General features: G+C 36.4%; 1 protein-coding gene across 1 annotated transcript in view; it reads left to right on the top strand.

Moving 5' to 3' along the window:
• Positions 1-27,303, top strand: part of GTF3C1 (general transcription factor IIIC subunit 1) — a 143,797-nt gene that overhangs the window by 4,935 nt on the left and 111,559 nt on the right. Inside the window, exons 2-5 of the mRNA XM_044656736.1 lie at positions 12,841-13,050; positions 20,528-20,704; positions 24,388-24,531; positions 27,110-27,206. Of these exons, the coding sequence (XP_044512671.1) occupies positions 12,841-13,050; positions 20,528-20,704; positions 24,388-24,531; positions 27,110-27,206 (628 nt within the window). The remainder of the gene's footprint in view (positions 1-12,840; positions 13,051-20,527; positions 20,705-24,387; positions 24,532-27,109; positions 27,207-27,303) is intronic.

Here is a 27,303-nt window from a genome sequence, read left to right as displayed (position 1 = left end):
TGTGTGACCCTGGACAAGTCACTTAACCCCCATTGCCTAGCCCTTACCAGTCTTCAGCCTTGGAACCCAATACACAGTACTGATTCTAAGATAGAAGGTAAGGGTTTAAAAAAAAAGAAGAAGAAGAAGAATGGAGGGGGTTCCAATTCAGGGAACATGAACAAACAGCTCTAGCAGGAGATAGAGTATAATAAGTTTATTACAAATTGCTCAGTTTATGAAAGGAATTGTCTTTTCTAGCTGAGAAAGATTAACTTGTTTTTTGATTATGAAGAATTTTGTGGTGAAAAGAATTTTCAAGGTAGAAGGCATGAAGCAAGCAAAGTTGTAGAAATGGATAAAATCAGGGTATGTTTGAGGTATATTGAATTATGCAATTGATTAGAGGCGAGAATAGTGTGAATTGAGGCTGGAATTGTAGATCAGGGGCTCAAGTCTTATAGGGCCCTGAAAGAAAAGCTAAAGACAGGAGTCAAGCCAAACAATAAGGTTCCAAGTACTTAGAACTTTATTCTTTAGATGGTAAGGAAACACTGGAAATTTTGGGGTGGAGGAATTGCTTGGTTTTACTTTTATTTTAAGAGGAATAATCTTACTATCATATGCAATAACAATGAAAAATGATTGATAGATGAAAACGGAGACAAACAACAGTTAGAGGCTACTGAAATAACAGTGTCTAAAAAATGTGTAATATCAATCAGCTAAGTAGTTGAATGCTGTACTCAGTTGTGCTGATATTCATTATGGGATAGAAGAGAAAGAGATGACTGCTCACAGCTAGTTAAGGAAGATTAAAAGAAGAAACATAATGGGGGCTTAACTTGGTTATAGTCAAGTCAACAAACACTTATTAAATGCTTCCTATGTGCCAGGGTAAATGCTAGGACAGATTATTAGTTCTATGGGAAGTTAAAGGGGAGAGAAATAAATGTGGTTTGGAATTGGGAAGGTTTCTTGGCAGAGTCCATATAACATAACTTACATTTCGTGTCTTTTCATTTGGTTCAGAAAGTCAGTAGGCAAGATGTCATTATCATCATCATCTTTATTATCATCATCTCTGTAGTACTTTTAAGATTTTGTAAAATGCTTTACAAATTTTCTCCTCCAACTTCTCTAGGGGGTACATGCTTTTATTATCTCCATTGGCTAATAGATTAAGTAACTTGCCAAATATCACATAGCCAGTAAGTATCTGAGAAAAGATTTGAATTTAGATCCACTGGACCACTTACTTGTTGAAAGCATGGTTAGTTAGACATTTGTCTGAAAAAAATTGGACATTTTGAGGGATTGTGAGCTTGTATGATATGGCAGCTAGGTGGTTCAGTGGATTAAGGGCCAGTCCTAAAGTTAGGAAGATTTGCATTCCCAAGTTCAAATCTGGCTTCAGACATTTATTAGCTAGGTGACCCTGGGCAAGTCACTTGACCCTTTTTGCTTTGATTCCTCATCTGTAAAACAAGCTAGCGAAGGAAATGGCAAAGCACTTTAGTATCTTTGCCAAAAAAAACCCAAATGGGGTCACGAAGGGTCAGACAAAACTAAGATGACTGAACATGATGTAGCAACCTAAAAATAAAAAGCTAATGCAATCTTAAATTGCTTTAGGAGTGGCATGGTGTCTGGGATATCACTGTACTTTACCCTAGTCAGACTATATTTAGAACATTGTGTTCAAACCTGGAAACCACGTTTTTAGGAAGGACATTGATAAGTTAGAGTAATAGTCTTCAAACTTTTGAGCACCCACTTGTCATGAAAAAAATGTATAATTTATTTATAAGCTATAAATATATATTACTCTACTTATATATTGTACACATAAAACATTCAACAAAATTTAAGTTGAAAGGAAAGAACTAAAAGATGATTATGTTTTCACCAATTTTATCTATTAACAATATGAAAGATTTTATTGCCTTTGAGAAATATAATTGAAAATGCTTCATTATTTTCTGACAATGTTTGTGTATAACCTAGAGAATATGACAGTCTCAAAAAGAGATAGTACATCAAACAATAAGTCATAACAGCCAGTGAATATATAAAAGTTTTTCAGTAGGAGTCATATTTTTCTGTATGTAGATATTCATGATAATTTCATGTAAAATAGCAATAAAAAGAAAATTGTCTATGATTTTAACGTGGTAGAAAAGTTTTTAGAATAAATCCATTCTTTCTTTGTGTGGTTTTGCTTGATGATTAGCCTTATACTTTAATTTCATATTGATGTTTAGATATTTTAGTTGCCTTTACAATAAGACAGTCAATTTGGCTGGACCCTAGAGTACAGGAAGGGAAGTTAATTGTAAGAAGGTTGGAAAGGTAGATTAAGGATTTAACTGATTTAAAAACTGGTTAAAAATTGATTAAAAGATTGATTCATTTTAAGAGAAGGACTATATATGCCAAACAGAAGTGTTATACTTGATCCTAAAACCAGTAGAGAACTATTGAAGTTCAGTGGGGTTAGGGGATGGGGTGCAGCAATGTCAAACCTGGGCTTTAAGAAAATTACTTTGGCAGGTGTGTGTGGGATGGATTGGATTGAGGAAAAACTAGTTCTTATGTTAGTTGCCAGAAGTGGAGGCATGTTCGATGTTATGGAGATGTAAATAACTAAAAGATTCAACGATGGTATGAAACTTGTGAGTCTGGTTGGCTAGAAGAATATTGCTACTTTTATAGAAATGGGGGAATTTGGAAGAGGTGTAGGTTTTAGGGAAAAGATAGTGTGAGCATATTGAGATTTGAGGATCACAATTCATCCATGCCCACTCATCGTGTGCAGTTCACTCTGGGCCCCCCCAAAATAAAGACTGGATAGTAAGTCTCACTGGGACATAGATAAATTTCACAAGGGCAGCTACACATGTGCTGATATGGTTAAGGTTACATTATAACTACTGTAAGGGACTGACACCTTGCTGATAAACAATAGAAAAGGTTGGGAGCTTGCACAGCTGAGAGAAAGATTATAGAATAAGGGAAGACTGTGATGGAGACAAACCCAACAGTTGGTCCTCATAAGGAGAATAGAACAGGACTCATTTTCCCATCCTCTAACTGACTGATCACATGTCTTTTGGAATCATGCTACTGTTAAGAGTTCATTGAGTTAGAGCATGCCAAGAAAGGTGAAGGCCCCTAAGATCATGCTTCAAAAGGTTCAATTTAAGAAGTTTCCCTCAAGTATTTGAAGGACTATCAGGTAGAAAAAGGAATCAAGTTTTCTATGTAACCTCAAAAAACAGAACTGGGAGCAAAGAAGGGAAGTTGCAAAGAGGTAAATTTAGAATTAATAATTGGAATTATACAGAAGTAGAATGTGCTGCATGAGCAAAAGATGGGTTCCCTGCACTAAAGATAAATGGCTAAATGACCACATCATGTATATTTTAAAGGGAGTCAGCAATAGATCAAATGAAGGAGTGGTGAAAAATTGAAAAGTTGAGAATGACATCTAGGTTTCAAGCCTGGATGTCTGAGAAGATGGTTGTACCTTTGGCAGTAGTAGGAAAATTAGGAAGAGGGAAGGATTTGGAGAGAAAGGAGAACAAGTTTTGGATATGTTGAGTTTAAGATGTCTATAGGAATGTTTTACATGATTGGACTCTATATGAGATTGCTTACCATCTCAGTGGGGCGCAGAGGAGAGAGGGAAAGAATTTGAGAGTCAAAATTCTTTGGAAAATGTTGGAAACTTTTTACAAGTAATTGGGAATTTTTTTTTTAATGTAAATGTCAATAGGCCATCCATTTCAAGATATCCAATAGGCCGTTGGGAGATTTGAGGCTAGAAATCAGGAGAGAGGTTATTGCTAGACTAATAGATCTGAGAATCATCTATATCAGTGGTATCAAACTCAAATAAATACAGTGGATACTAATCTGTACATAAAGACCCCTGCATATTGACTTTTTAAAAAAAAATGTAACATCATCTATGTTTTATTGTGTTTTTATTTTGTTAAATATTTACGAGTTACATTGTGATCTGGTTCTCGCTACATTTTGATCTGATTCTGGCTACAGTCATGAGTATTGTGGGTTAGCTGGAGTTGTATGTTTGACACCTCTCATCTACTGATCTGTATTTGAATCTGTGGGAGCAGATGGGATACCAAGGGAAATGCCACAGAGGAAGAAGAAAAGATGGTCCAGGATAGAAACCTATATGACCCTGGGCAAGTCATTTAACCTTTCAATGACCCAAACAATTCTGTTAAGACTTTAAGTTGCAGAGAAAGTACTTAATGTACACCAGTAGAGTGGTTCCTGAGTAGGAGCTCTCTAAAATGATAAAAACCTGGTAAATAAATTAATAAACTAATAAGTCCATTGTGTTTCTGCTTAGCTTCATATCAATTATTGCCCCTCCTAAGTAAAACAAAGGATGGCATCCAAATTAATGAATCAAACATTAGTAAGCACATGAATGACTTCAAATTCTCTGACTCTCACCCAAACCATGAAGTGGTTCTTTCCCGTGGACTTTTTCTTCAGTGATAACAAAATGTCATTTGGACTTAAAAGGGCAAAATTCTTAGAGTAGAGCAAAAAAAAAGATAGACAATGAAGGCTTTGAGTTTGAATCCAAAGGTCATATTAAATGATGGAGAAATAGATGAAGGACATTCTTATAAATACCTTGGTTTCCTCCAGGAAAAATACATTGAACATAAAGCTAATGTAATCAGAAAGAGAGCTATAGCAGAATAGTTAAGAGACTTATTGGCATCCTGAATTCAAGTTCAAAGGAAAGAATATGTTTGAAATTAATCCCCGTGAGCCTAAATAAACTTTCTGAACTATAAAATTGACCCTTCCAAATTGTATGTAGAAGTCATAGAAGTCACTTAAGTGAAACTGATGCAAAGTGAAATGAGCAAAACCATTTATGTAATAATATTGTAAAACTAAACTTTGAAAGATTTCAAAATTCTGACTAGCATAATCGCTAACCTTGATTCCAGAGGATCAATGTGATCACCATGCAAGAATGAGATATATACTTTTAGACATTGAATATTCATATTTTGCAAGAATTCCCTCCTCCCCAAAGAGAAGGTTGGTAGGAGGGAAGTAGAGTAGATTTTTTTTAATCGTTAAACAATGAAATTAAATAAAAATGAAGTAGAGGAGGTGATTGTGAGGGTAAGCTTTGCTGCATGGAGGGAAGTGGTACCATAAATGAAACTGGGGATTCTAAGAGGCAAAGGTGAGGGAGAATATTTGTATTTTATCCTGGAGGCAATAAGAAACTACAGAAGCTTTCTGGGTACATGATTGTCATGTGTTTTAGGAATATCTCTGCTTGCTACATGAATGGTTTGGAAGGAGAGAAACTTGAAGTTGGGAAATCAATTGGTTTATAATGCTAATTATTTTCTGATAGGGCCTGCAATGAATCCTTTGATCTTGCCAGTTTGGAGAAATAATTCTGAGTGGATTCCATATTTTTCATATAATTTAATTATTTTTAGAATATCTCTGAGTTTTAATTCTATCGTCCTTGCTTATAAAATTTTCAAGCCTTTTTCAAGTTTGTCATTTAATCATATTTTGTTACATTTTCTTCCCTATCTACCAATTTGGCTTTACAGTCTAAGCCTTTTTTCTTTATTCTCTTTTATTCATATTTTTGATGCTATTAATTTTTTGTTACCAGCTTGTCTTGCTTTCTTCATAACAATAATAATTCTCTTATTTCAGAAGACAGATTCCCCCCCCCATGCAAAATCCTTCATTTCCTTTAAAATGTATATGTAAGTTTAATGTTTTGTTCTAGGTCCAACTTCATTTCTTCAGTCATTGTTGAAATTAATTTTCTCTACCCTCTGGTGATTTCTTGTCAGTCTATTTTAATCTGGACTCATTATTTTGGAACTACCTGTGCAACTTTGGACAAGTCATAACCTCTGAGGTTCCAGTTCCTCATTTGTAAAATGGGAGTAATAATGCTTCTGATATTATACTTCTTATAGCTTTTATAAGACTTATTCATGATAAAGTATTTAAAATACTTTATAAACCCCAAAGCATTTTATGTCAGCTGCTACTATTGTTGTTGATTTGATTTCCTTTTTCTTCTCTTGAGGGTCTTTGGTTGCTCTCCTTTACTCTTTTGTTTATTTTAAATTTGAAATGTTATCCCTCCATTGGGGGTGGGAATTCAGGAGCTGAGCTTATGACCACTCTGTTATCATGCCGGAGCTTCATCCACCTCATTTCTTAAATTCAGTCAAAATCCATAGGCATGAGACTGCTGTGTTTTCTTCAAACCTTTTGTTAAGAATGAACCATATTAGGAGTAGGTAGGTGGTATAATGGATAGAGGACCAGACCTGGTATAGAATCTGAGTTCAAATCTGGTATCAGATACTTCTTAGCTTTGTGACCCTGGGCAAGTCACCTATACCTCATTTGTCTAGGCCTTGCCCTTCTGTCCTGGAGACTTTACTGAGACAATAAGTAAGAGATTCAAAACAAAACAAAACAAAAAAGAATGAATCGTTTTTATTTAACCACAAAAAGCCTATTCTGATGCTTCCTTTGTGGTGAGGTAACACTGGGTCCTCAAAAACTATGTTACTGAAGCATAGTTTCTGACAGGATATTCCAAACTGGCAAAACTTCAAAAACTATATAGTCCCAACAAGAGGCTTTTTTCTATTATTAAGCAAATAATTTTTATTATGTGCAAACTCTATACCAGTGGTTCCCAAACTTTTTTGGCCTACTGCCCCCTTTCCAGAAAAAATATTACTTAGTCCCCTGGAAATTAATTTTTTTTTTAAATTTTAATAGCAATTAATAGGAAAGATAAATGCACCTGTGGCCGTCACCGGCTCCCTGGATTGATGCTGCACCCACCAGGGGGCGGTGGCGCCCACTTCGGGAATCACTACTCTCTACCATACACTGTGCTAGGTGCTGGAGATACAAGTACAGAGAAATAATCTCTAGTTGCAACAAACTTTTATTCTAACGAATAAGTCTATGTGTGTAACCTTTATGTTAATCTATGTATATGGTTCATATATATTTGCTGTATGTACATATAAATAGATACATATATAACAATATGAACAAATACAAATGTATACAAAGTTATTTATATACAAGATAGTTTGGGAAGGAGGGTGCTAGCAGTTGGAGGTTCATGTACAAGATGGTATTTGAGCTACATTTTTTTTTCTTGGCACAATTACAGTAATTTTCCCCCATTTACATGTAAAAACAACTTTTTGGCATTTTTTTCTAACACTGAGTTCTACATTCTCTCTCTTCCTCCCTATATTCCCTACCTCCCACAGTAAGCAATTTGCTATTAATTATACCTGTGCTATAATACAACAAATATTTCCATATTCCTCATGTTGTGGAGGAAGACACATTAAAACAACAACAACAAAATGCATAATTTTCAATTTGCTTTGGAGGTGGTTAGCATTTTTTTTTCATCATAAACTGTTTGGAGTTATCTTGGATTACTGTATTGGTGAGAATAGCTAAGTCATTCGCAGTTGTTCATTGTACAATATTGTTGTTACTATGTATAATGTTCTTCTGGTTCTGCTTACTTCACTCTGCATCAGTTCATGTAGATGTTTTGATGTTTTGTTGAAATTCTCCTCATTATTTCTTATAGCACAATAGTATTCCATCACAATCACATACCACAACTCATTCAGCCATTCCCCACTGATGGGCATTCCCTCAGTTTCCAATTTTTACCACCACAAAGAGAGCTGATAAATATTTTTGTACAAACAGGTCCTTTTCCCTTTCTTTTTTTCTTTCTTAAAAAATCTCTCTGGGATATGGACCTAGTGTAAGAAATAAAATGGGTATAAAAGGATAGATTTAAAAATATTAGGGTTTAAAAGGATTTATTGGAAGTCTTTAGAAAAATAAAGCCATGTGCCATACTAAAAGTCATTTTGAAAAACCCACTATACCTCCACCATTACATGCTGCTTCAGCCATAAAAGAGAGTGTGCCCTTCCAGACTCTTCCTTTTTATATCTTCTCTCTATGTTATTACACTTCCTGTCTACCTGATTACACAAGAGGAATCATGGAAAATGTAGTTTGAAAGAGCCCTAAATGTCCACAGGAAGTTTAGATCAGGGACCTCAAAATTAGTTCAAGGACCCCCAAATTTCCAATATCACACTAGTAATGATATTCCTGGGTCAAAGATTATGCATCTTTAAGGCACTTTATAGCCCTTTAAGCATAGATCCAAATTGCTTTCCAGAGTGGTTGTATCAATTCACAATATCTGAGCTGCATCTTGATAGAACAGAAGGACTCTTTGAAGCTGAGGTAGGGATAGAAGGCATTCAAGGTATGTGAGACAGCTATTCAGAGACACAGAAACTGGAGATGGATAATCTCATTTGAGAAACAGAGAAAACAGTTTGGCAGGATCACTGAGTATAAAGGGAATGATTAATGTTCAGTGAGCCTAGAAAGATAGTTTGGGGCCAGGTTGGTAGTACTTTAAGAGCTAAACAAATAAGTTTTTACTTGGAGTTGATTGATAGGGGTAGTAACATGGACAGATCTCTAATAAAATAACTTTGACATCAAAATGTAGGACAGACTGGAAGGGTACAGTTATGTAGCAAAGAGGTGGCTAGGGCCTGAACTAAGATGGTAGCTATATGGATGAAAGAAAACGGGTTGGATGTGAGAGACTTTGTGAATGTAGAGATGACAAAATTTGGCTCCTGATTGGATGTGTGGATTAAGGACAGAGAAAGGAATCCAGAATAATTGAGTTTGAGATATCTTTAGAATACCATTTTTGAAATATTCAATAGGCAGTTGGTGATATACAACTGGAGTCAGGAGAGAGATGGGTTAAGCTATCTTTAGCCAAAGCATAAGTATGGATGTATCCGAGTCATCTGCATAGATGATTGAAATGTAAAGCATGGATCCTTATACTGGGGTACATAGATTAAAAAGAAAATTTTCTCTTAACTATGTCGATATAATTGGCTTCCTTTGTTATGCCAATTGTTTTTTTTTTAATTTTTTTTTAAACCCTTGTACTTCGGTGTATTGTCTCATAGGTGGAAGATTGGTAAGGGTGGGCAATGGGGGTCAAGTGACTTGCCCAGGGTCACACAGCTGGGAAGTGGCTGAGGCTGGGTTTGAACCTAGGACCTCCTGTCTCTAGGCCTGACTCTCACTCCACTGAGCTACCCAGCTGCCCCCATGCCAATTGTTTTTTATATGCATTTACAAACATTCTGAGGAGTCCATAGGTTTCACCAGACTATTAGTGGGGTCCATGACACAGAAAAGGTTAGGAACCTCTAATATAGAGGTGAAAAAAAGAGAACCTAGAACAAAACCTAGGAGGATACTAACAGTGGGTATAATAAGAATAATAAGCCAGTAAAGGAGATAGAGTAATAGCAGCTAGACAGATAGAAAGCCAACTAGGAAAGAGTAGTACTACAAAACCCACTGCAAGAGATAATCTAGGAGGAGAGAATGGTCAACATTGTCAAACAGAGTAAGTGGGGGAAAAATCTATATAATCCTTTAAAGTTTATAAAGCACTTTGCATGTTACTTAATTTGAATGTGAGATGTTACTTAATTTGAATGCGAGATAGGTACTGTTATTATCCCTGTTTTGTAGAGGAAGAATCAGTATGAGAGAGATGAAGTCATTTGTCCAGGATTACACAACTAATATCTGAGGCAGGATTTGAACTCAAATCTTCCTGTCTCCAGTTCTCATAGTCTCTGCCCTTCTCTACCTAGCACTACTGTAGATTTATTTAGTTGTTTAGCTATCATTGCTGACTTTTTGAGAAATGTGAGAACCTAACTTAGCTAAATTTAGGTTTCTTTTTGAAGAATATTGGCCACTGAACAGTGGAAATCTATGACATAATTAAGACTACATAATTCTCTTAAAACTCTATCTGCATTTGATGCTAAGAATGACAATTTCTAGATTGCCTGCAAACATTAATTTAAGTATTGGCACTTTAAAAATGACTTGCATGCCTAGAGAACCAGTTTATAAATTGATGTACCATCAGAAAAATTGAACCACTCATATATTGACATTTTTCCTTTGGATAAAACCAGGGTGGAGAACTGAAGCTAAATGGCAAGCGAGCTCTGAGATTAGTCTTTTTACTTTTTTTTTTTTTTTTTTAAATAAATTCTTACTTTTTGTCTTGGAATTAATTCTAACTATTGGTTCCAAGGCAGAATTGCAGAAAGAGGTAGGCAGTGGGGGTTAAGGAACTTGCCTATGATTTCACAGCTAGGAGGTATGTAAGGTGAGATTGGAACCCAGGATTTAGCATTTTTAGACCTGACTATTCACTGAGCAACCTAGTTGCCCTTCAAAGATCATTCTTTGAGAAGCATGTAAAGGCTTGTCCGAATTAGTTTCAACATGTTCTGAAAGGAAACTAGAAACATAATTTCTTGTGATAATTGGCTACTTTTGTTGTTCTTTATGAGCATAAACAGGTTGACTAAACTAAGTGGCAGTTGTAGCTTATGTTCCAACATCTTTTTATAGAGGACAGATAGAATGATTTTATGGAGGAAAAAAAGCAGATTCCGTAAAATTAAATCAATTTATACCTAAGTACTTAATGATTCCAAGATGAAAGTGCCAAAGGGGAGGAATGTAAGAGATGTCTGGGGAAAATTAAAACATACCTTGGTTGCTGACTTTCCCTTGTAGACTGGAGAACATTAACAAAATAACCAATATTGTATAGCCTTCTAAGTGTTTTCCATATGACACTCTGGTAGATTAGGTGATACAAATATGATTAATCCCTGAGGAAGTAGAGGTTCAGATCAGAGAATGATTTGACCATAGTCATAAGGGCACTAAACTAGCAGAATGGGGATTCCAACTTGGATCTTGTAATTTGTAGAACATTTCTTTTTCTACCATACTATGCTGCCTCTTAGTATAAAGGTACCAGTTGAAATGATGTAAGTGTATAAACTCCCTAGGAAGATAGTATAGTTCAAGTAACAAGCAAAGGAGAGGAGAATCTGGGAAAGCTTTAAAGGGGATTGGAAAACTTGTAGGTGGGATTCTGTGAGAGAGAGAAGGATTGAGGCACAGAATTTGGGAGAGGAAATAGAAAGGGGGTAGTTTGGCCCCCAAAGACTAGTATGAACCATTATTATTGGTATTATTGTATTAATTATTATTGGTATTAACCAGCTTTAAAGAAGAAACAAGGCAGATAAAATACTGTACTCTAGATGACTAGTGAGTTGGGGACGGTATATGTGATCCAACTAAATTCAACAAGTATTCATTTAGTGCTCTGTTTATGTAAACCACTGTGCCAGCTACTAGAATAGAGAAGTTTCTGTTGGATATCCTTGCCTTTGAAAATGGTTTGTCACCAAGACTACATGGAAAATTGAGTAATCTAACTCATCTTTATTCAAATAACTCCTGGATCTTTAGGTACAACTGAATCTTTTCTGAGCTCTTGTTCTACTTTATAAATTACCTGTTGAACATTTCAAAGTGGATGTCCCAGAGACATCGCAAACTAAACATGTCCAAAACATAACTTAGAATCTTTTGTCCTTTCACATTTCCCTAATTCTGTTTCTGTTTAGGGCACCATTATCCTTCCCGACTCCGAAGTCCATATCAGTTTTCTCTCTAACCCCCTCACCACATGTATCCAATCAATTGTCATTTTTCCTTCTGCTACATAAATTCTATTCATCTTATTATTATCTACATAACCAGCATCTTAGTTCAGGCTTTCTTGTCTAGGCTCTTTCCCTACTTTAAGTCTCTCCCTACTCCAGTCTTCTACATAGCTGTCAGTTTTTGTTTGTTTGTTTTACCATTATCATGATCATGCCATGACCATATTTCCTTACTCAGCTCTACCATGACGACCTAGCTTTCCAGCCTCATTATGCATAAGTCCCATTCCTACCATATACAAATCAGTCAAACTGGTCTCTGTTTCTCATACATTGCACTTTCTTGTCCTCTATATCCATTGCCTTTACATTAGCATTCCTTATTCTCAGAATATATTCTTTTTCACCTTTGTCTTGTCTCCCTTACTTCCTTCTAGTTTCAACTCTTTTTTTCAAGCACTTTTTACAGAAAAGCTCTGATCCATCCAATTGTTAATATCCTTCCTTAAATGACTTCACATTTTTTTATATACTTATATAGAAACTGTTATCTCCATTGGTAGAATAGAAATTACTTGAGAACTAGGCTGATTTCCTTTTTATATTTGTTTTCCTGAAGACTTAGAACATAACAAATGCCTACTAATTGACTGATCTACTTATTTTCCAACTTAGAGAATCAGTAGGAAATGTTGAGAGTTTGTTTTCTTATATAGTCTTTTTTAAAAAACCCTTACAGTGGGCAACTGGGTAGCTCAGTGAATTGAGAACCAGGCCTAGAGACAGGAGGTCCTAGGTTCAAATCTGAACTTAGACACTTCCCAGCTGTGTGACCCTGGGCAAGTCACTTAACCCCCATTGCCTAACCCTTAACACTCTTCTGCCTTGGAGCCAATACACAGTATTGACTCCAAGATGGAAGGTAAGGGTTTAAAAAAAAAATTAAAAACTTACATTCCAAGCAGTAAGGACTAGGCATGTTAAGTGACCTGCCCAGGGCCACACAGCAAGGAAGTATCTGAGGCCAGATTTGAACCTAAGACCTCCTGTTTTCAGGCCTAGCTCTCTATCTACTGATCCACTTAGCTGCCCCCTCAAGAAAGTTAATTTTTTAAAGATCAGTGTGGTTCATTATGTGTTTTCATTTTAGGTATGAAGAAATTGACTTTGAAACTGGAATCCTGGAGTCAAGGAGAGACCCAGTCCCTTTGGAAGATGTTTACCCCATCCATATGATATTGGACAATAAAGATGGCATACAGGGTTCTTGTCAATATTTTGACAAGCGGAAAGATGTTACTGATCAGATTAGGACAGAATCTTTGCAGCCCCGTTGTACAGTAGTTGAAGCTTATGAAAGGTAAGTTGTCCATATTGTCTTTCAGTTTGGGGAGCGTTGCTCATTTTTGTTATGAGAAAGCCTTGACACCATCAATACGTTTCTATATTAAAAGAATAAATTCTTGAATCAAGTATCTTGTTGGCCAATAATTCATTACTGGATCAGTTATTTTGATAGTTCAATTTAGCAAACATTTATTAAGTACCTAATGCATATAGGACATTGCTCTAGGCATGAGAAATACAAAGGCAAAAATGAAATACACCTGGAGGGGTGGGGTGGAAAGGGGGAGCAGTGTATCCATGAAGAAAAAGAGAGTGCAGCATGTCCAGATAAATAAATCCAAGGTCATTTGAAGAGGGAGAAAGCACTAACAACCAGGAGTATCAGAAAATACTTTTTCCCTTTTTTTTCTTATTATGTACTAGAATATAATTGATAAATTTCACTTAAGAGAAAATGAGAATCATTCATGAAATCACGAATCTACTACATTTGGCTTATCCTTTAAACACATACACATTTAATTTAATGGGGTAATACCAACCTAATCCTGCTTATCTAAGTCCTTCCAAAACTATTCTTTGCCTTTTTTCTATAATAAACATACATATTTATTTATATATGATATAATTTTATATATAATATCTTATATTATATATATAAATACATATACTTATATAAAGAATATATATAAATAATTCTGGTTTCTCATTGCCTTTTCTGAAATCATTAAGAGCTACTTTAATTTTTTGTGTTTGATGGAACCAAAATAAATTTTAACTACAAATCTGTTTCAAGTCTGTGTTTTCATTTTGTGTCCTGCTTTCTAATCCATTCTGCTGCCTTCTTCATTTTGTGTGAGGTCATTCTGTTCACGTTCATTGTTTATCTTCTTTGTCTCCTATTTGTAAAGAAGAAAGAAAATGAGAAAAGATGGAATCTGATTAATACTAGTGCTTTATAATTGAAATTATCAATTTATGCCACTCTGCCCTTCCTTTCTTCACTTGAGCCCAGACCTCAATTTCTGGTTCTTATACTTTCTTTCTTTAAATAACCTCTTTGTTATCAACTACTATTTCCTTCCTAATTCTACACATCCCTAACTCTCTCTTAATTCCATGTTCCCATTTTCTTCTTTAGTTTAATGTATTTATCCACTCCATTTGTGTTTTTATATGTGTTCAACCCCAATCTACCTACCGCTTTCTTAAGTAGATAGATAGAGCACTTTTTACATGCCAGGTACTGTCTAAATATACAAGCAGACAAGACAATACAAGCACCCTGCTCTCAGAAAGTTTAAATTCAAATAAAAGAAAACATTTCACAAAGTCCTCTTTAGGATGGGGACATAAGGTGCATGCTTGGCCTAGAATGTGCTAGGAGTGGCTTAGAGGCATTTTACCAGATGAGGCAAAAATTGACCTTCAGAACTAATGGACCCAGGGGTGAATCTAGATTATAGTGCAGAAGGAGGATAGATCTAGGCATAGGCCTCATGGATGAAGGGAGATAGAAAGTTTTAAACTATGTTTGTATTCTTTTATATGAATTAGTATATATCTCCTCTTCCTGCTTCATTTCTTCCCTCATATATTCCTTTTTTCCTCTCTTAATTTTCTTAAAATTAATAAAACAGAACCTAAACATGCCTAATCCTTGTGTTTGGCTTTTTTTTTAATCACAGTCTCTAATCCTTGAAGATATTAGGATTCTGAAGAATATAGAGGGAGGGAGAGAAGAAAGGAATAAGCATTTATATAGAGCCTACTATGCGCCATGCACTGTGCTAAGCACTTTAGAAATGTTATTTCATTTGATCCTCATAGCAACTCTGGGAAATAGAAGCTGTCCTTATCCTCATTTTGCATTTGAAACTGAGGCAAATAGAGGTTAAGTGACTTGCCCAGAGTCACAAAGCTATTAAGTGTTGGGGCAGGATTTGAATTTAGATTTTCCTGACTTCAGACCCAATATTCTATCCATTATATCATCAGCTGCCTCAAAAAGGAAAAAAGAATCACATCTCTTTCCTTCTGTGGGAATGTAAGAATTTCATCATCATTTAGCCCCTTCCAAGTATATATTGCTCTTGCTTTCTGGGTTCATACTTCTGAGTTTCTGTTCAGCTCTGGTCTTTGATCAAGAAACCTTGAATATCTTCTTCTATTAAATGTGTGTACTGTTTTTTGGAAATCTGTTTTATAATTAAGGTTTTTTACCTTTGATTCTATGTTTTGTTTTAAGTATTTTTTTTCCTCCTGAACTGCCATTTCATTTCTAATTTCACTTTTCCATCCTTTCTTTATTTCTTCCAATGACCCCTGTGGTCTTGGAGCAAGTCATTTTTTTAAAATGAGACTTTACTAGTAGTTGTTGCGTTATTCTCCTTTCCTAGAGTTTGCCTCTTATTCTTCTCTTATCCCATAATATTTCTTTATTATGCTTGGTATCTTCTGGTTACAGCTATTTTTAGTCTTATTTCTTGATTTGGGATTTTTGTTCTAGCAAGACTCCCTCCACACATGAATGATTAGATAATCCTTGTTTGGTCTAGTTTCCCCTATAATATGGGTCCCACTACCGCTGTTCATGTTGATGGGGTGCCTGATATTAGTTTCCAACCTCTCCCTCAAACCCTGGGCCTGCCTCAGTCTGTTTCATGTTCAGTTCTACAGTAGTTTCTTTTGCCTTTTTTTTTTTTTTTTTGCATAATTCTAATTTAAGAGTTGGTTCCTTTTCCTGCCATAGTCCTGACATCTGTAGTGGAATGTTAGAGATCATAGGCTTCCTTAATAAACTGTCTACCCCTCCATGGTGGCTAGGAACTGAGTTGTCCCTAATTCCTGCTATTTCTTTCAGGCACAAGGAGTATATAGTTAGGTTCTGCCTCTCTATGCAATGATCTCTATGTCTGTCCCCATTTCTCTTCTGACAGGTCATGATCTAGCTTCAGGCTTGCTTGCTACACCCCTATCAGAGCCATCATTAGCTTCAGATCTGTTTGCAAGAGTTTGGCATGTCTTCCAACAGGATTGCCAGAGGTCATCTTAGTTTTTTTGACTATAATCTCTCTCCCATGCTCTTCTACTTCTTCAGTTACCTGAGTGTTGGCTTCCCTGGTGTTGGCTTCCCCGATTCAACCGTTCTTTTGGACTCTTTTCATGTAGCCATCTTTTTATATAGTTCTGCAGTAAATGGAAGAAATTACTTAAGAACTTTAAGATTTCTTTATCAATTGGCCCATTTTCAGGTGTTTGGGGGGGGGAGGTTCTGTGGGAGAGTTGAGCTTTTCTATAACTTTTTCATGATGTCACCTTAAATGGAAGTCCCAAGAAAAATTTTTAGTAGTTAAGTCAAAAAACTTTTTTTAATCAGATTTCATTTTTATATTAACTCTTTCCCAAAAAACTAGCTTCTAGTTTTGTATGGGGTATCATGTTTAGAGACAAGTGTGCAAAGTTATTTTAGCAGTTGTAGAAGGCTGGAGGGGAAAGATTATGCTAATAGAAATCAGTAAGGAAGAGATCACTGTATAGAAAAGAAGATAGGGACTGGGGAACAAGAAGACTTAGATGGGTTTGAATGAAAGAGCAGGAAATGGGAGAAAGGAAAGACAATTTTTACTGTACTGCAACTTGTCATTGAGGAATAGGAGGTAAATAGGGAAAGTCCCTGTTAACTGAAGCTCCCACTTGCAGAGCCCTGGTATAATGAAGAACAGCATCTGTATGAGGACAGAGGCATCAGCCTGATGTCTTTCCTTATACTATGATGCAAATGATTGAGGCAACAGGGAGATGAGATCAAGGCCAGAAATTCCCTGATGATCAGAACCTCAAAGACCTGGACTGAATTCATACCCAATACCAGTTTCTTTGCCTTATCCCAAGTTGCCTGGAAATGACGTACCCGGAATACAGCCCAAACATGAAACATATTTGGCCTTTGGTCAGGACTGATGTCTGTGACCCTGGCCCTAGGTGAGGTGTTAGAAGTGAAGGGAGCTTCATATTTGCACAGCTAGAGGCCTGAAGCCTTTTAAAAAAAATTCTCTTTCTTGATATCTTTGTTTTTACCACCTTCATTTCCCTTTTTTTCCTCATCCAGAGAACCACTCCTTATTTAAAAAAAAAAATGAATAAAAGGGAGGGTAAAGGAGAACTATTTAGTAGAATTAACCAAGACATCATACTGAATCTAATAGTATTTACAAAATTGCACAACCATGATCTTCCACCTTTGCAAAAAGAGAGATGCATTTTCTCAGGTCTTCTCTGGGACTAAACTTAATCATTATAATTATGCATCATTCTATTTTATTGTTTTATTCTTTATATTTGCATTGTATATCATCACATACGTTGTTTTCCTGATTTTGCTAATGCCATTTTGCATCAGATTATAAAAGATTTTTGTATTTCTCTGAATTCTTTTTTTATGGTATAGTAACATCTTGTTACATTTCTCTACCATAAATTGTTTCATCATTCCTTACTCAATGGGCATATTTGTTTTGTGTCTACTTGAATCTTGCCACAAAAATGTGCTGCTATGAATATTTTTGCTACAAATATTTCTGTATCTGATTTCTTTGCAACATATGCCTAGCAATGGGGTATCTAGATCAAAGGCTATGGATATTGTAGGCATGTATTTAGCTAGTAAGTGTCTGAGGCCAAATTGAATTCAGGCCTTCCTTACCCTAAGCTCAGTGCTTTATCCACTGGGCCACCTAGCTGCCCTTAATTCCCAATAGATTTCCAAAAAGATTGAACTGTTTAATAACTTCACCAATAGGATATTGAGGTGCCTATTTTTCCACAGCCTCTCCCAAAACTGTTATCTTGATGAAACAACATGGAGTAGGTACAGCCCCAGTACATGGCAATAGATTTGAACTAAAAGGGCCTCCAAATTCAGTCCATGATTGGGGCAGGACCCACCCTAACCAGGTTAGTAGTTCAGCTCCCATTCCTCACATTTTCAGTACCTTGTTTGATTCTGGTAGTATATAACTGAAGTGTGTTGGAACACTGTAGGATGTTGAAGTAGAAAAAGGATTTAGAGGTCATTTTAACCAACCCCCTTCATATTACTGACTAGGAACTCCAAGACACAAGGAAAAGTCACATGCCTGGGATCCTCAAGCAAACTAGTTACAGATCCAGGATTAAAACCAGGATTCCTAGTTCTCAGTATACTTATATACTGCTTTGATCAGAAATGAGAAAATTATGTTTAGCTATAGCTATTAAATTATAAAATAGTAACTGAGGAAAAACATTTAAATTAGACTACCAAAAGTTAATAATAAAATCTGGGCAATTAAAAAAACCCAAACCCACTCATAATCCTCTCTCCCTCCCTTTACTTAATACACACATCTTTCTCTCAAGCTTTTTATATTCATATGAACTTTTCCCAACTCAATGAACATTATTGAGTGCTACCATCTTTATAGGCCCAATGGTAATAGGTTTGGGGCTACAAATCAATAAAAAATGCATTTCCTCTTTCAAAAATTTATCTAACTTAAACCAGTAGTTAATAAAGATAGAATAAGCAATGTGCTATTAAATATATTTGACTATTTATAAGTCACTGATAAATATAAAAGTGAAGGGTAGTGTAATTGGTAGATTGAGTCAGGTATGACAATGAAACTTTTGCTGCTTGCTTGGGAAAGATATTAAGGAGAAAGAAACAAACAAGTCCAGCACAGGACTCAGAGAAAAACTCAGTACTCTGTGGTAGATGCTGTGGGTGAAGAGTCAAAGACTTTGGTTGGGGTATGAGTCAGTGAAGAAGAATTTATTAATTTCCTTTGGCACCAGATCCTGAGATAAAAGAAACAAAAGGGAAATAGGCCTTGTCCTCAAGGAGCTTATATTCTGTTAGGGGAGATAACATATAAGCACATAAAAATGTCTACCAAATAAATATAAGGTGATTTTAAATTGAGGTAGGGGCAGCAGCAACTCAAGGCATGAGTACTGTCTCAAGTGGAAGATAAAGCTGTACCTGAGCTTTGGAGGAAACTAAGGGTTTTGAGAGGCAGAGATGAGGGTATTCTAGGTTTGTTCATCAATAGAAGATGAGGAATAGAACAAAGGCTAATTTAGCATGAACAGCTAAGCCAAGTTATGAAGGCTTTTAAATACCAAACAGGAATTTGTATTTGATCCTAAAGGCAATAGGGGGCCATTGGAATTTATTGAGTGAAGGAGTGACATGGTTAGACCCCTGCTTTAAGAATATCGCTTTAATATTGAGCTATAAGAAATGAGCAGAATTTCAGAAAAAATCTTGAAAGATTAACATGAACTGATGCAAAGTGAAATAAGCAGAACCAGGAGAACTGTACACAGTAGTAGCAATATTGTACCATGATCAATTGTGAAAACTTGGCTTCTCTCAGCAATTCATTGATCTGGGACAATTCTATAGAATTTATGACAGGAGATGCTATCTACCGCCAGAGAAAGAACTGTTGGAGTCAGATGGATATGAATCAAAACATACTATCTTTTATATCAGTGTATTTACAGTCTTATTTTGGGATTTTGATTTTGTATGAGTGTGCTTTTACAATAATCAATATGGAAGTGTTGTTTGCACAGTAATACATGTATGGCCCAGATCAAAGTGCTTACCATCTTCTAGTCAGGGGAGGGAAGGAGATGGTTTGAATCTTATAATTTTGGAGAACATGTTGAAAATTATGATTACATGTAATTGGGAAAATGAAATAACTTTGAATTTCAAAAAAAAGAATATTACTTAGGGACAGGAAAAGTAAAGGGTTGCAATTTATGGGTTAGGTAGTGGGACATAAGAGCCAACAGAGTAGGAATAAGTAAATTATCCAAAGATTTTCTTTTAAAAGTTAACATATGTTCTTGGTAAAATTCTTTATTTATCCAGAAAAATGATGCTCTCAAGATGGTTCAGATGAGACTGGGCAGAGTAGGCACAATTTTCTTCTCTGATAATATAGTGTGGTATATTCTGGAGTTATAGGTTCTAGATTAAAGCTGTTTTATATTTGTGCCAAGGTACTTTGGTAAAGACTAAGGTTGCACCTAGATCCTTAAATAGGAAATTAGTATTTCTGTTGAATTTCTGAAGCAACTTTTTTTAAAAAAAGAACCTCAAAAAATCATAAATAATAACTTATTTATTGTTACATTTTAGGGTTTTTTTTCTAAGTTGATAAGATCTCTTGTCTTTTGGCATAGAAAGGCCATATATATACAAGTTGTCCCAAAAGGCATAGTGCAGTTTAAACGAGTTAATCTATTAAAGTTTAAATTATCTTAGCTTGAGAAGTAGAGAGACCCTGGAAACTTAGCTGATTGTTCAAACATCATATCCTTATAATAAAAAGTAGAAAACCGTTAAATGCAAAGTAGAAAGTGGTGCATCTACATAATGCAATTAGATGTTAGTTTTTTTAATAACTTCCAAAAATGTTTTTGATTTGCAGATGGGGGAAGAAACTGATCATTGTTGCCTCACAGGATATGCGTTATAGGGCCTTAATAGGCTTGGAAGGGGATCCAGATTTAAAACTCCCAGATTTCTCCTACTGTATTTTGGAGAGGTTAGGCCGAGCAAGATGGCAAGGAGAACTTCAGAGGGACCTTCATAGCAGTGCTTTCAAGTAAGTGAAAAGATTTACTCCTTTGTACCAGCAGAAATCTAATTTTTAAAGAAATATACCATTAGGTCTTTTGAAAAACCAAATGCAAGAGCTTCATGATTTGTCTCTTATTCTCATTGAATCCCATATTATTTTGAAACATTTCCTTGGTGGAAATGAGGAAAGTTGTCCTTTCCAATTCTCAATATGTGATTCCGTAATTGTTTTTTACCTCTCCTGAGGACCTCAGATTCATTTTTATACTCTTCAGATGCACATAATGGATCTTTTACGTCTTCTACTGCCTTCTCTACATCAAAGGATACCAAAGTCCTAAGGGACCTCTGTCCTTACACCATTAACATCCTCCTTTCTGAACAAGTTGTATAGGAACTGCAATCCAAAATTGGCAAACGGTGGTAATGACCATAATGACCACCATCCTCATTGGTGGAAAAATGTCAAGGGAGTACATTTCATTTCCATGAAATTCTAAACATAATTTGAGATAAAAGCTATGACCAAAATATTATACCTGAAAAATCTGCACTATTGAATTATTGCCCATCCTTTAAAATTCTTAAAAATCCAGTTGAAATGCTATTTCCTTCAGGAAGTTTTCTCTATTTGCTCTAGTCAATAGCAATCTCAGACCTCACCTATTGCTTAATTTCATAATTCTGTAGTATATTTATCTTGTTTTTATTATTTTAATAAATTTTTATTGATGTCTTGGGAGTTTTTTGTATTACCAAAACTTTCCCTACTACTTTCCTGGAAGCCATTCCATGTAATATTTTTTAAAGATAAAAAAAAAGCAGAAAAGAAAAAATCAGCAAAACATCATTATATTGCAAGTCTCAAATTATGTATGGTATGATATACTCGTGGATAGACCTTCCACCGCTGCAAAGTGATGAGGTGGGTGTCTCTTGTATCTCTTTTCTGGAGTTGTGCTTATTCTTGGTAATTTTATAACATTCCTTTTTAATGTTCATGTGAGTATGTTTCTTTTCAGATGTTATAGTTATTGTGTATATTGTTTTCTTCCTTTGCTTCCTTATGTATCACTTGCTATCAGTCTTTCCATGCTTCTTTTTATCTATCATAATCATCATTTCTTACAGCACAATAATATTCCCTTACATTCACATACCACCGAACTGCTTCAGGTGAACACGAGCCCACCTACCAAAGTTGAGATCATCAAAGCCATCAAGACCATGAAAAATGGTAAGGCTGCAGGTCCAGACGGCATCCCCACTGAGGCACTCAAGGCAGACCCAGAAAGGTCAGCGGAGATGCTACAACCCCTCCTACAGAAGATCTGGGAACAGGAACAAGTCCCGACAGACTGGAAACTAGGCTACCTGGTGAAGCTACCCAAGAAAGGTGACCTATCCCAATGCAGCAACTGGCGAGGAATCATGCTTCTATCCGCTCCCAGCAAAATCCTGACCAGAGTCATCTTAGAAAGACTGAAGGAGGCCTTGGACAAGAAGCTGAGAATAGAACAAGCAGGGTTTCGTCAGCACAGATCGTGCACCGACCATATCGTCACCCTAAGAATCATCATCGAACAGTCCATCGAGTGGCAGTCCCCCCTCTACATGACTTTCGTGGATTTCGAGAAGGCATTTGACAGCGTGGACAGGAGCATCATCTGGAGATTGATGCAGCATTACGGGATTCCCCCGAAGCTCATCAACATCATCCAGCAGTTATACGAAGACTTTATCTGCCAGGTCATCCATAATGGGAAACTGACGGCTCCCTTCACAGTGAAGACCGGAGTGAAGCAAGGCTGCATGCTTTTGCCCCTTATCTTCTTGATGGTCATAGATTGGACCATGAGAAGAATTACCAAGGACAACAATACGGGCATTCAATGGACTCACACCAAGCAGCTCGAGGACCTTGACTTCGCAGATGACATCTGTCTCCTTTCTCACAAGCAGCAGGACGCGCAAGCCAAACTTGCACGACTCTCTGAAGAAGCGGAGAAGACAGGTCTGAAGATCAACAAGAAGAAGACCGAGGTGATCACAGTCAACAGCACACAGGACCTGCCAATCCAACTACAGGGAGAAAACATCAAGGAGACGGACCACTTCATCTATTTGGGTAGCATCGTCAGTAAGGACGGCGGGGCAGATGAGGACATCAGAAACCGAATCAACAAAGCCAGGCAGGCATTTAACACCCTGCGGTCTGTCTGGATCTCCAAAGCACTGTCCCTCATCACTAAGCTCCGAATCTTCAATACCAACGTAAAGACCGTCCTCCTATATGGATCAGAAAGCTGGAGAGTGACAAGCGCTAACACCAACAAACTCCAGGTCTTTGTTAATAGATGTCTACGTCACATCTTGAACATCAGATGGCCTGAAAAGATCTCCAATGCTAGTCTCTGGGAAAGAACAATCCAGTATCCCATTAGTCAGGACATAAAGAAACGTAAGTGGAGATGGATAGGACATGCGCTACGAAAACCGGAAGACAATGTAGCCAGACAAGCATTGAGCTGGAACCCTTCAGGGAGGAGGAAAGTTGGAAGACCAAAACAGACTTGGCGAAGATCTGCCGAAAATGAAACAAAAACAGTCGGAATGACCTGGGCCCAGCTGGGGGAAGTTGCCCAGAACAGAGTCCGTTGGCGTGAGATGGTTGCGGCCCTATGCTCCTAAGGAGTCAACAGGAATAATAATAATAATAATAATAATAATAATAATAATAATAATAATAATAATAATAATAATAATAATAATAATAATAATAATAATAAACATTCACATACTACAGTTTTTTTAGCCATTTCCCAGTCAGTGGCATCTTCTTTGTTTCCATTTCTTTATTGTCATTGCTATGAAGATTTGGAAGACTTTCTTCTTATCAATGACCTCCTTAAGGTATAAGTCTAGTAATGGAATCTCTGGCTCAAACGACATGATTATTTTAGGCACTTAATTTACTTTATTCCAAATCACTTTCCAAAATGGTTGTACTGATTAACAACTTCACCAGAAGCAGACTTAATTTGCCTGTCTTTCCACAACCACTCCAGCATCGACAATTCCCAGCTTCTGTCATCTTTGACAGTTTGCAGGATGTGAGGTAAAACTTCAGTATTATTTTGATTTGTACTTCTCTTAATAGTGATTCGAAGCACTTACTACACATGAATATTGATAGTTTGTGATATAGGTGTACACACATATCTGTATCTATATGCATATGTTAATTGCTTATATAGTTTGGATGCCAAACATTTCTCAAAAAAATTTTATACAAAGTTTTTTGTTGGGTTTTTTTTTTCCTCATTCTGCCATGCTTCTTATCTTAGGTGCAGTAATTTTGTTTTCTAATGTCTTTTTTTTTTTTTTTTTTTTTTTTAGCAAACCAGGGTTAAGTTACTTGCCCAGGGTCATACAACTAGTAAGTGTCTGAGTCAGGATTTGAACTCATGAATATGAGTCTTTCTGATATTTCAAGCCCAATGCTCTATTTGCTCTGCCACCTAGCTGTCCCTGTACATTTTATATAATAAAGTTATCTGTGTTGGTGTCTAGTCTATAAGCTCTTGGATATCAAGGAAATTGTCTTAACTCTGTATCTTCCTCAACACCTAACCCAGTGTCCTGCATGAAGAAGGCACTTTTATATTTAATTTATTTATTACCTTTTATTTCCATATTTTCCTCAAGGGTTGATGCAGGTAAACTTCACTACCACAGAAAAATATTGAACAGAAATGGTCTTATTACAATGCAGTCTCATGTTATTCGATTGCCAACTGGAGCCCAGCAACATTCAATTCTCCTGCTTCTGAATCGTTTTCATGTTGACAGGTATAGTATGTACAGGTGCTCAGTAGAATGTTCAGGTACAGCCATGTGAACTTAGTCTTTAAAAATCATAAACCAGGTTCTGAGGAATATTACAATGAACAAATTTGGTATGTGTAGAGAATTAATAGTTCTTAAGTTGATACTTCAGCCTGTTGATCATAACATTTGTAGATTTATAATCTTGGCGGGAACTTTGGAAGTCAGTTAGTCTAAGTATCTGTCAGTCCTTTAGTAACACTCTACAGCAATTAGCCAGCCTCTGTTGAATGAACACTTTCATAGAAAACCTTTCACAATGTGCTTCTCCTCTGCTCTCCACATCAATCCCCCATTCTCTACATCTTATTTCTGTTTCTGATGATGAGTTAGCCCTTCTCATCAAGGCCAATGCTGTTATATGTATCCTTTATGCCATCTCCTCCCATATCTGGCAGAATGCCCCCACAATCTCCTCCAATTTATGGCCGGTTTTTAATCTCTCCCTTTCTACCAGCTCCTTCCTAATTACCTATAAATGTACCTGAGTTTTCTTGGTCCTTTAACAAAATTTTTTTGACCCTACTAACCCCATAAGCAATCAACCTATACTTCTCCTTTCTTTCACAGGCAAACTCTTAGAAAAAGCTATTTACCCATGTTGCCTCTACTACTTCTCTACTCACTTACTTCTTAACCCCTTGCAATGTGCCTTTAGACTTCAACTGAAACTTGTCTCCCCCAAAATACCATTAATCTTTTAATTGCCAGTTGTAGTAGTCTTTTCTTAGTGCCTATTCTGCTTGGCCTTTCTGTAGAATTTGACATCATTAACTATCTTTTCCTCCTGGTGAAGGCTCCTTCCCAATTTTTTAATGATAGTACTGAATTTCAATTCACCTATTTGGTTTGTTGATACATCTCAGTTCCCTTTGCTGGATTGCTGTCCATAAAATGGCTTTCAAATGTGGACATTGTCAATTCTCTGTCTTGGTCTTCCTTTTCTTTCTGTACACACTCTAAGTTGGTAACCTCATCACTCAAATGGCTTTAATTATCATATCTATTCAGGTGACTCCCAGATATATATATAAAGACCTAGTCACTTTCCTGAGCTCTAATCTTCTATTACCCCTGAGTTCTAATCTTCTGTTACCAGGTAGTCTAATGGGTAGTTCAAACTACATATCCTGAAGGCATGTCAAACTCAGTGTCCATAGCAAAGCTCATTCTCCTCCCCCCCCCCGCCCCCCTAAAGAACCTCTTTTCCAAGTTTTGCTCTTTCTCTTGGGGTACCACCATCTTTTCAGTTCACTCAATCAATGAGTAAGCATTTATCAAGATTTTACTATGTGTCAGGCAGTGTGCGAGGCACTTAGGATATGAAATGAATTCCTACTTTCAAGGACCTTATATTCTATAACTATCCTGAAAATTAAAGGAGATTTTTTAAGGAAAAGAAAAGATAACCAAAAAATCAGCAAAACCAATCAATACTTTGAGAGAATCTGAAAATAGATGCAGTGTTCCCTAACATAGAATTTCTAGCTCTTCAAATAAGTATGAGATAGGGATGGAAAGGGGGAGGAGAAGTCTGTGGACAACATTTTTTATTAATGCTTCCTAAAATAATAATAGCTTTAGGGGTAGATTTATAATATTGGGTTTATGCTGAGATTGTAGCCAACATTTTTCCTTTTTTTTGATAGATACCCATATAGATGTTAGGTTTTCTCATAAAGGTATACCTTCTCTTTCTTGATTGTTCTTGTCCATGTTTTCCTATAAATCCTCCACAGCAGATCTTCCTAGCACCCTTTAGGCCTTCTCATTTTTTTTAGCTTGATAAAAATGTGGTCCTCTACCATCTCTTTCTTGTTCTCTTACTAACTTGTCTCCTTTTCTGGGCATATATAACCTGAATGATCTCCTTTATGGTTGTTTGTGTACAGGTTGTTATGAGTAACATGGTATAGCCTGTTTTGGGCCCCCATTTTTCTTTCCATTTCCTTTGGGCTTCTTTTCATTTTAATTCTTACATCCATGATTTGAAGTGTCACTTCAGATTCTTCCAGCAACACTGGAAGAATATTGGTGTAAAAGATATGGACCTGTGCCAAGATGATGCCTGTTTGTCCTCCCTGCTGAGACTGGTGGATCTTTCGAGCTTAAGTAGTCTGAGCTGGAATAGAGTTGGAATAGAGTGAGTGCATAAAGGTCAGCACCTATTTAACTCCCCAGGAGCCACCAGGATGCCTCTAGAGAGAAGAATTAGCCCAATTCAGAATTGGAATGAGTCAAAGCTTCCATTCTGATCAGCAATGGGATTGTGCCTACTGAGCTCTACACAATCTCTTTTTGACCACTAACTGATCATATGACCTTGGAAAATATTTTTATCCTCTGGGCCTCAAATTTCTCTTCCAAAAAGAAAAAAGTCAGACCAGGTGATCTCCAGGGTTCCTTTCAGCAATAATATCCTAGGATTCTAAGCCTCTATAAATGTATGTTTACACACCCAATTCTTGAATAGTAATCTTTAAAAATACAGATGGCCTGTGACAATGCAACTGAAAATGGCAAATTGTCTGTTTTATCATAGGAGAAGTAAATATGACATCCTTATGGAGAAGCTTTCTGCAATGCTGAGCATTCGAACTAACCAGATGGAGACATTAGGATGCCTGAGGGAGGAACTGGTGAGATACTCCATGGTTTTTCAGTGCTTGTGCTATGCTGAATTTAATCTGCACGTAATTATTGTGTGAGGAGCTTACGTTTGAAGACCTCTGTCTC

Source organism: Gracilinanus agilis, chromosome 1, assembly GCF_016433145.1.
Source record: "Gracilinanus agilis isolate LMUSP501 chromosome 1, AgileGrace, whole genome shotgun sequence".
In the NCBI taxonomy this organism is placed as follows: domain Eukaryota; kingdom Metazoa; phylum Chordata; class Mammalia; order Didelphimorphia; family Didelphidae; genus Gracilinanus; species Gracilinanus agilis.
This window is presented reverse-complemented; position numbering and strand designations above follow the sequence as displayed.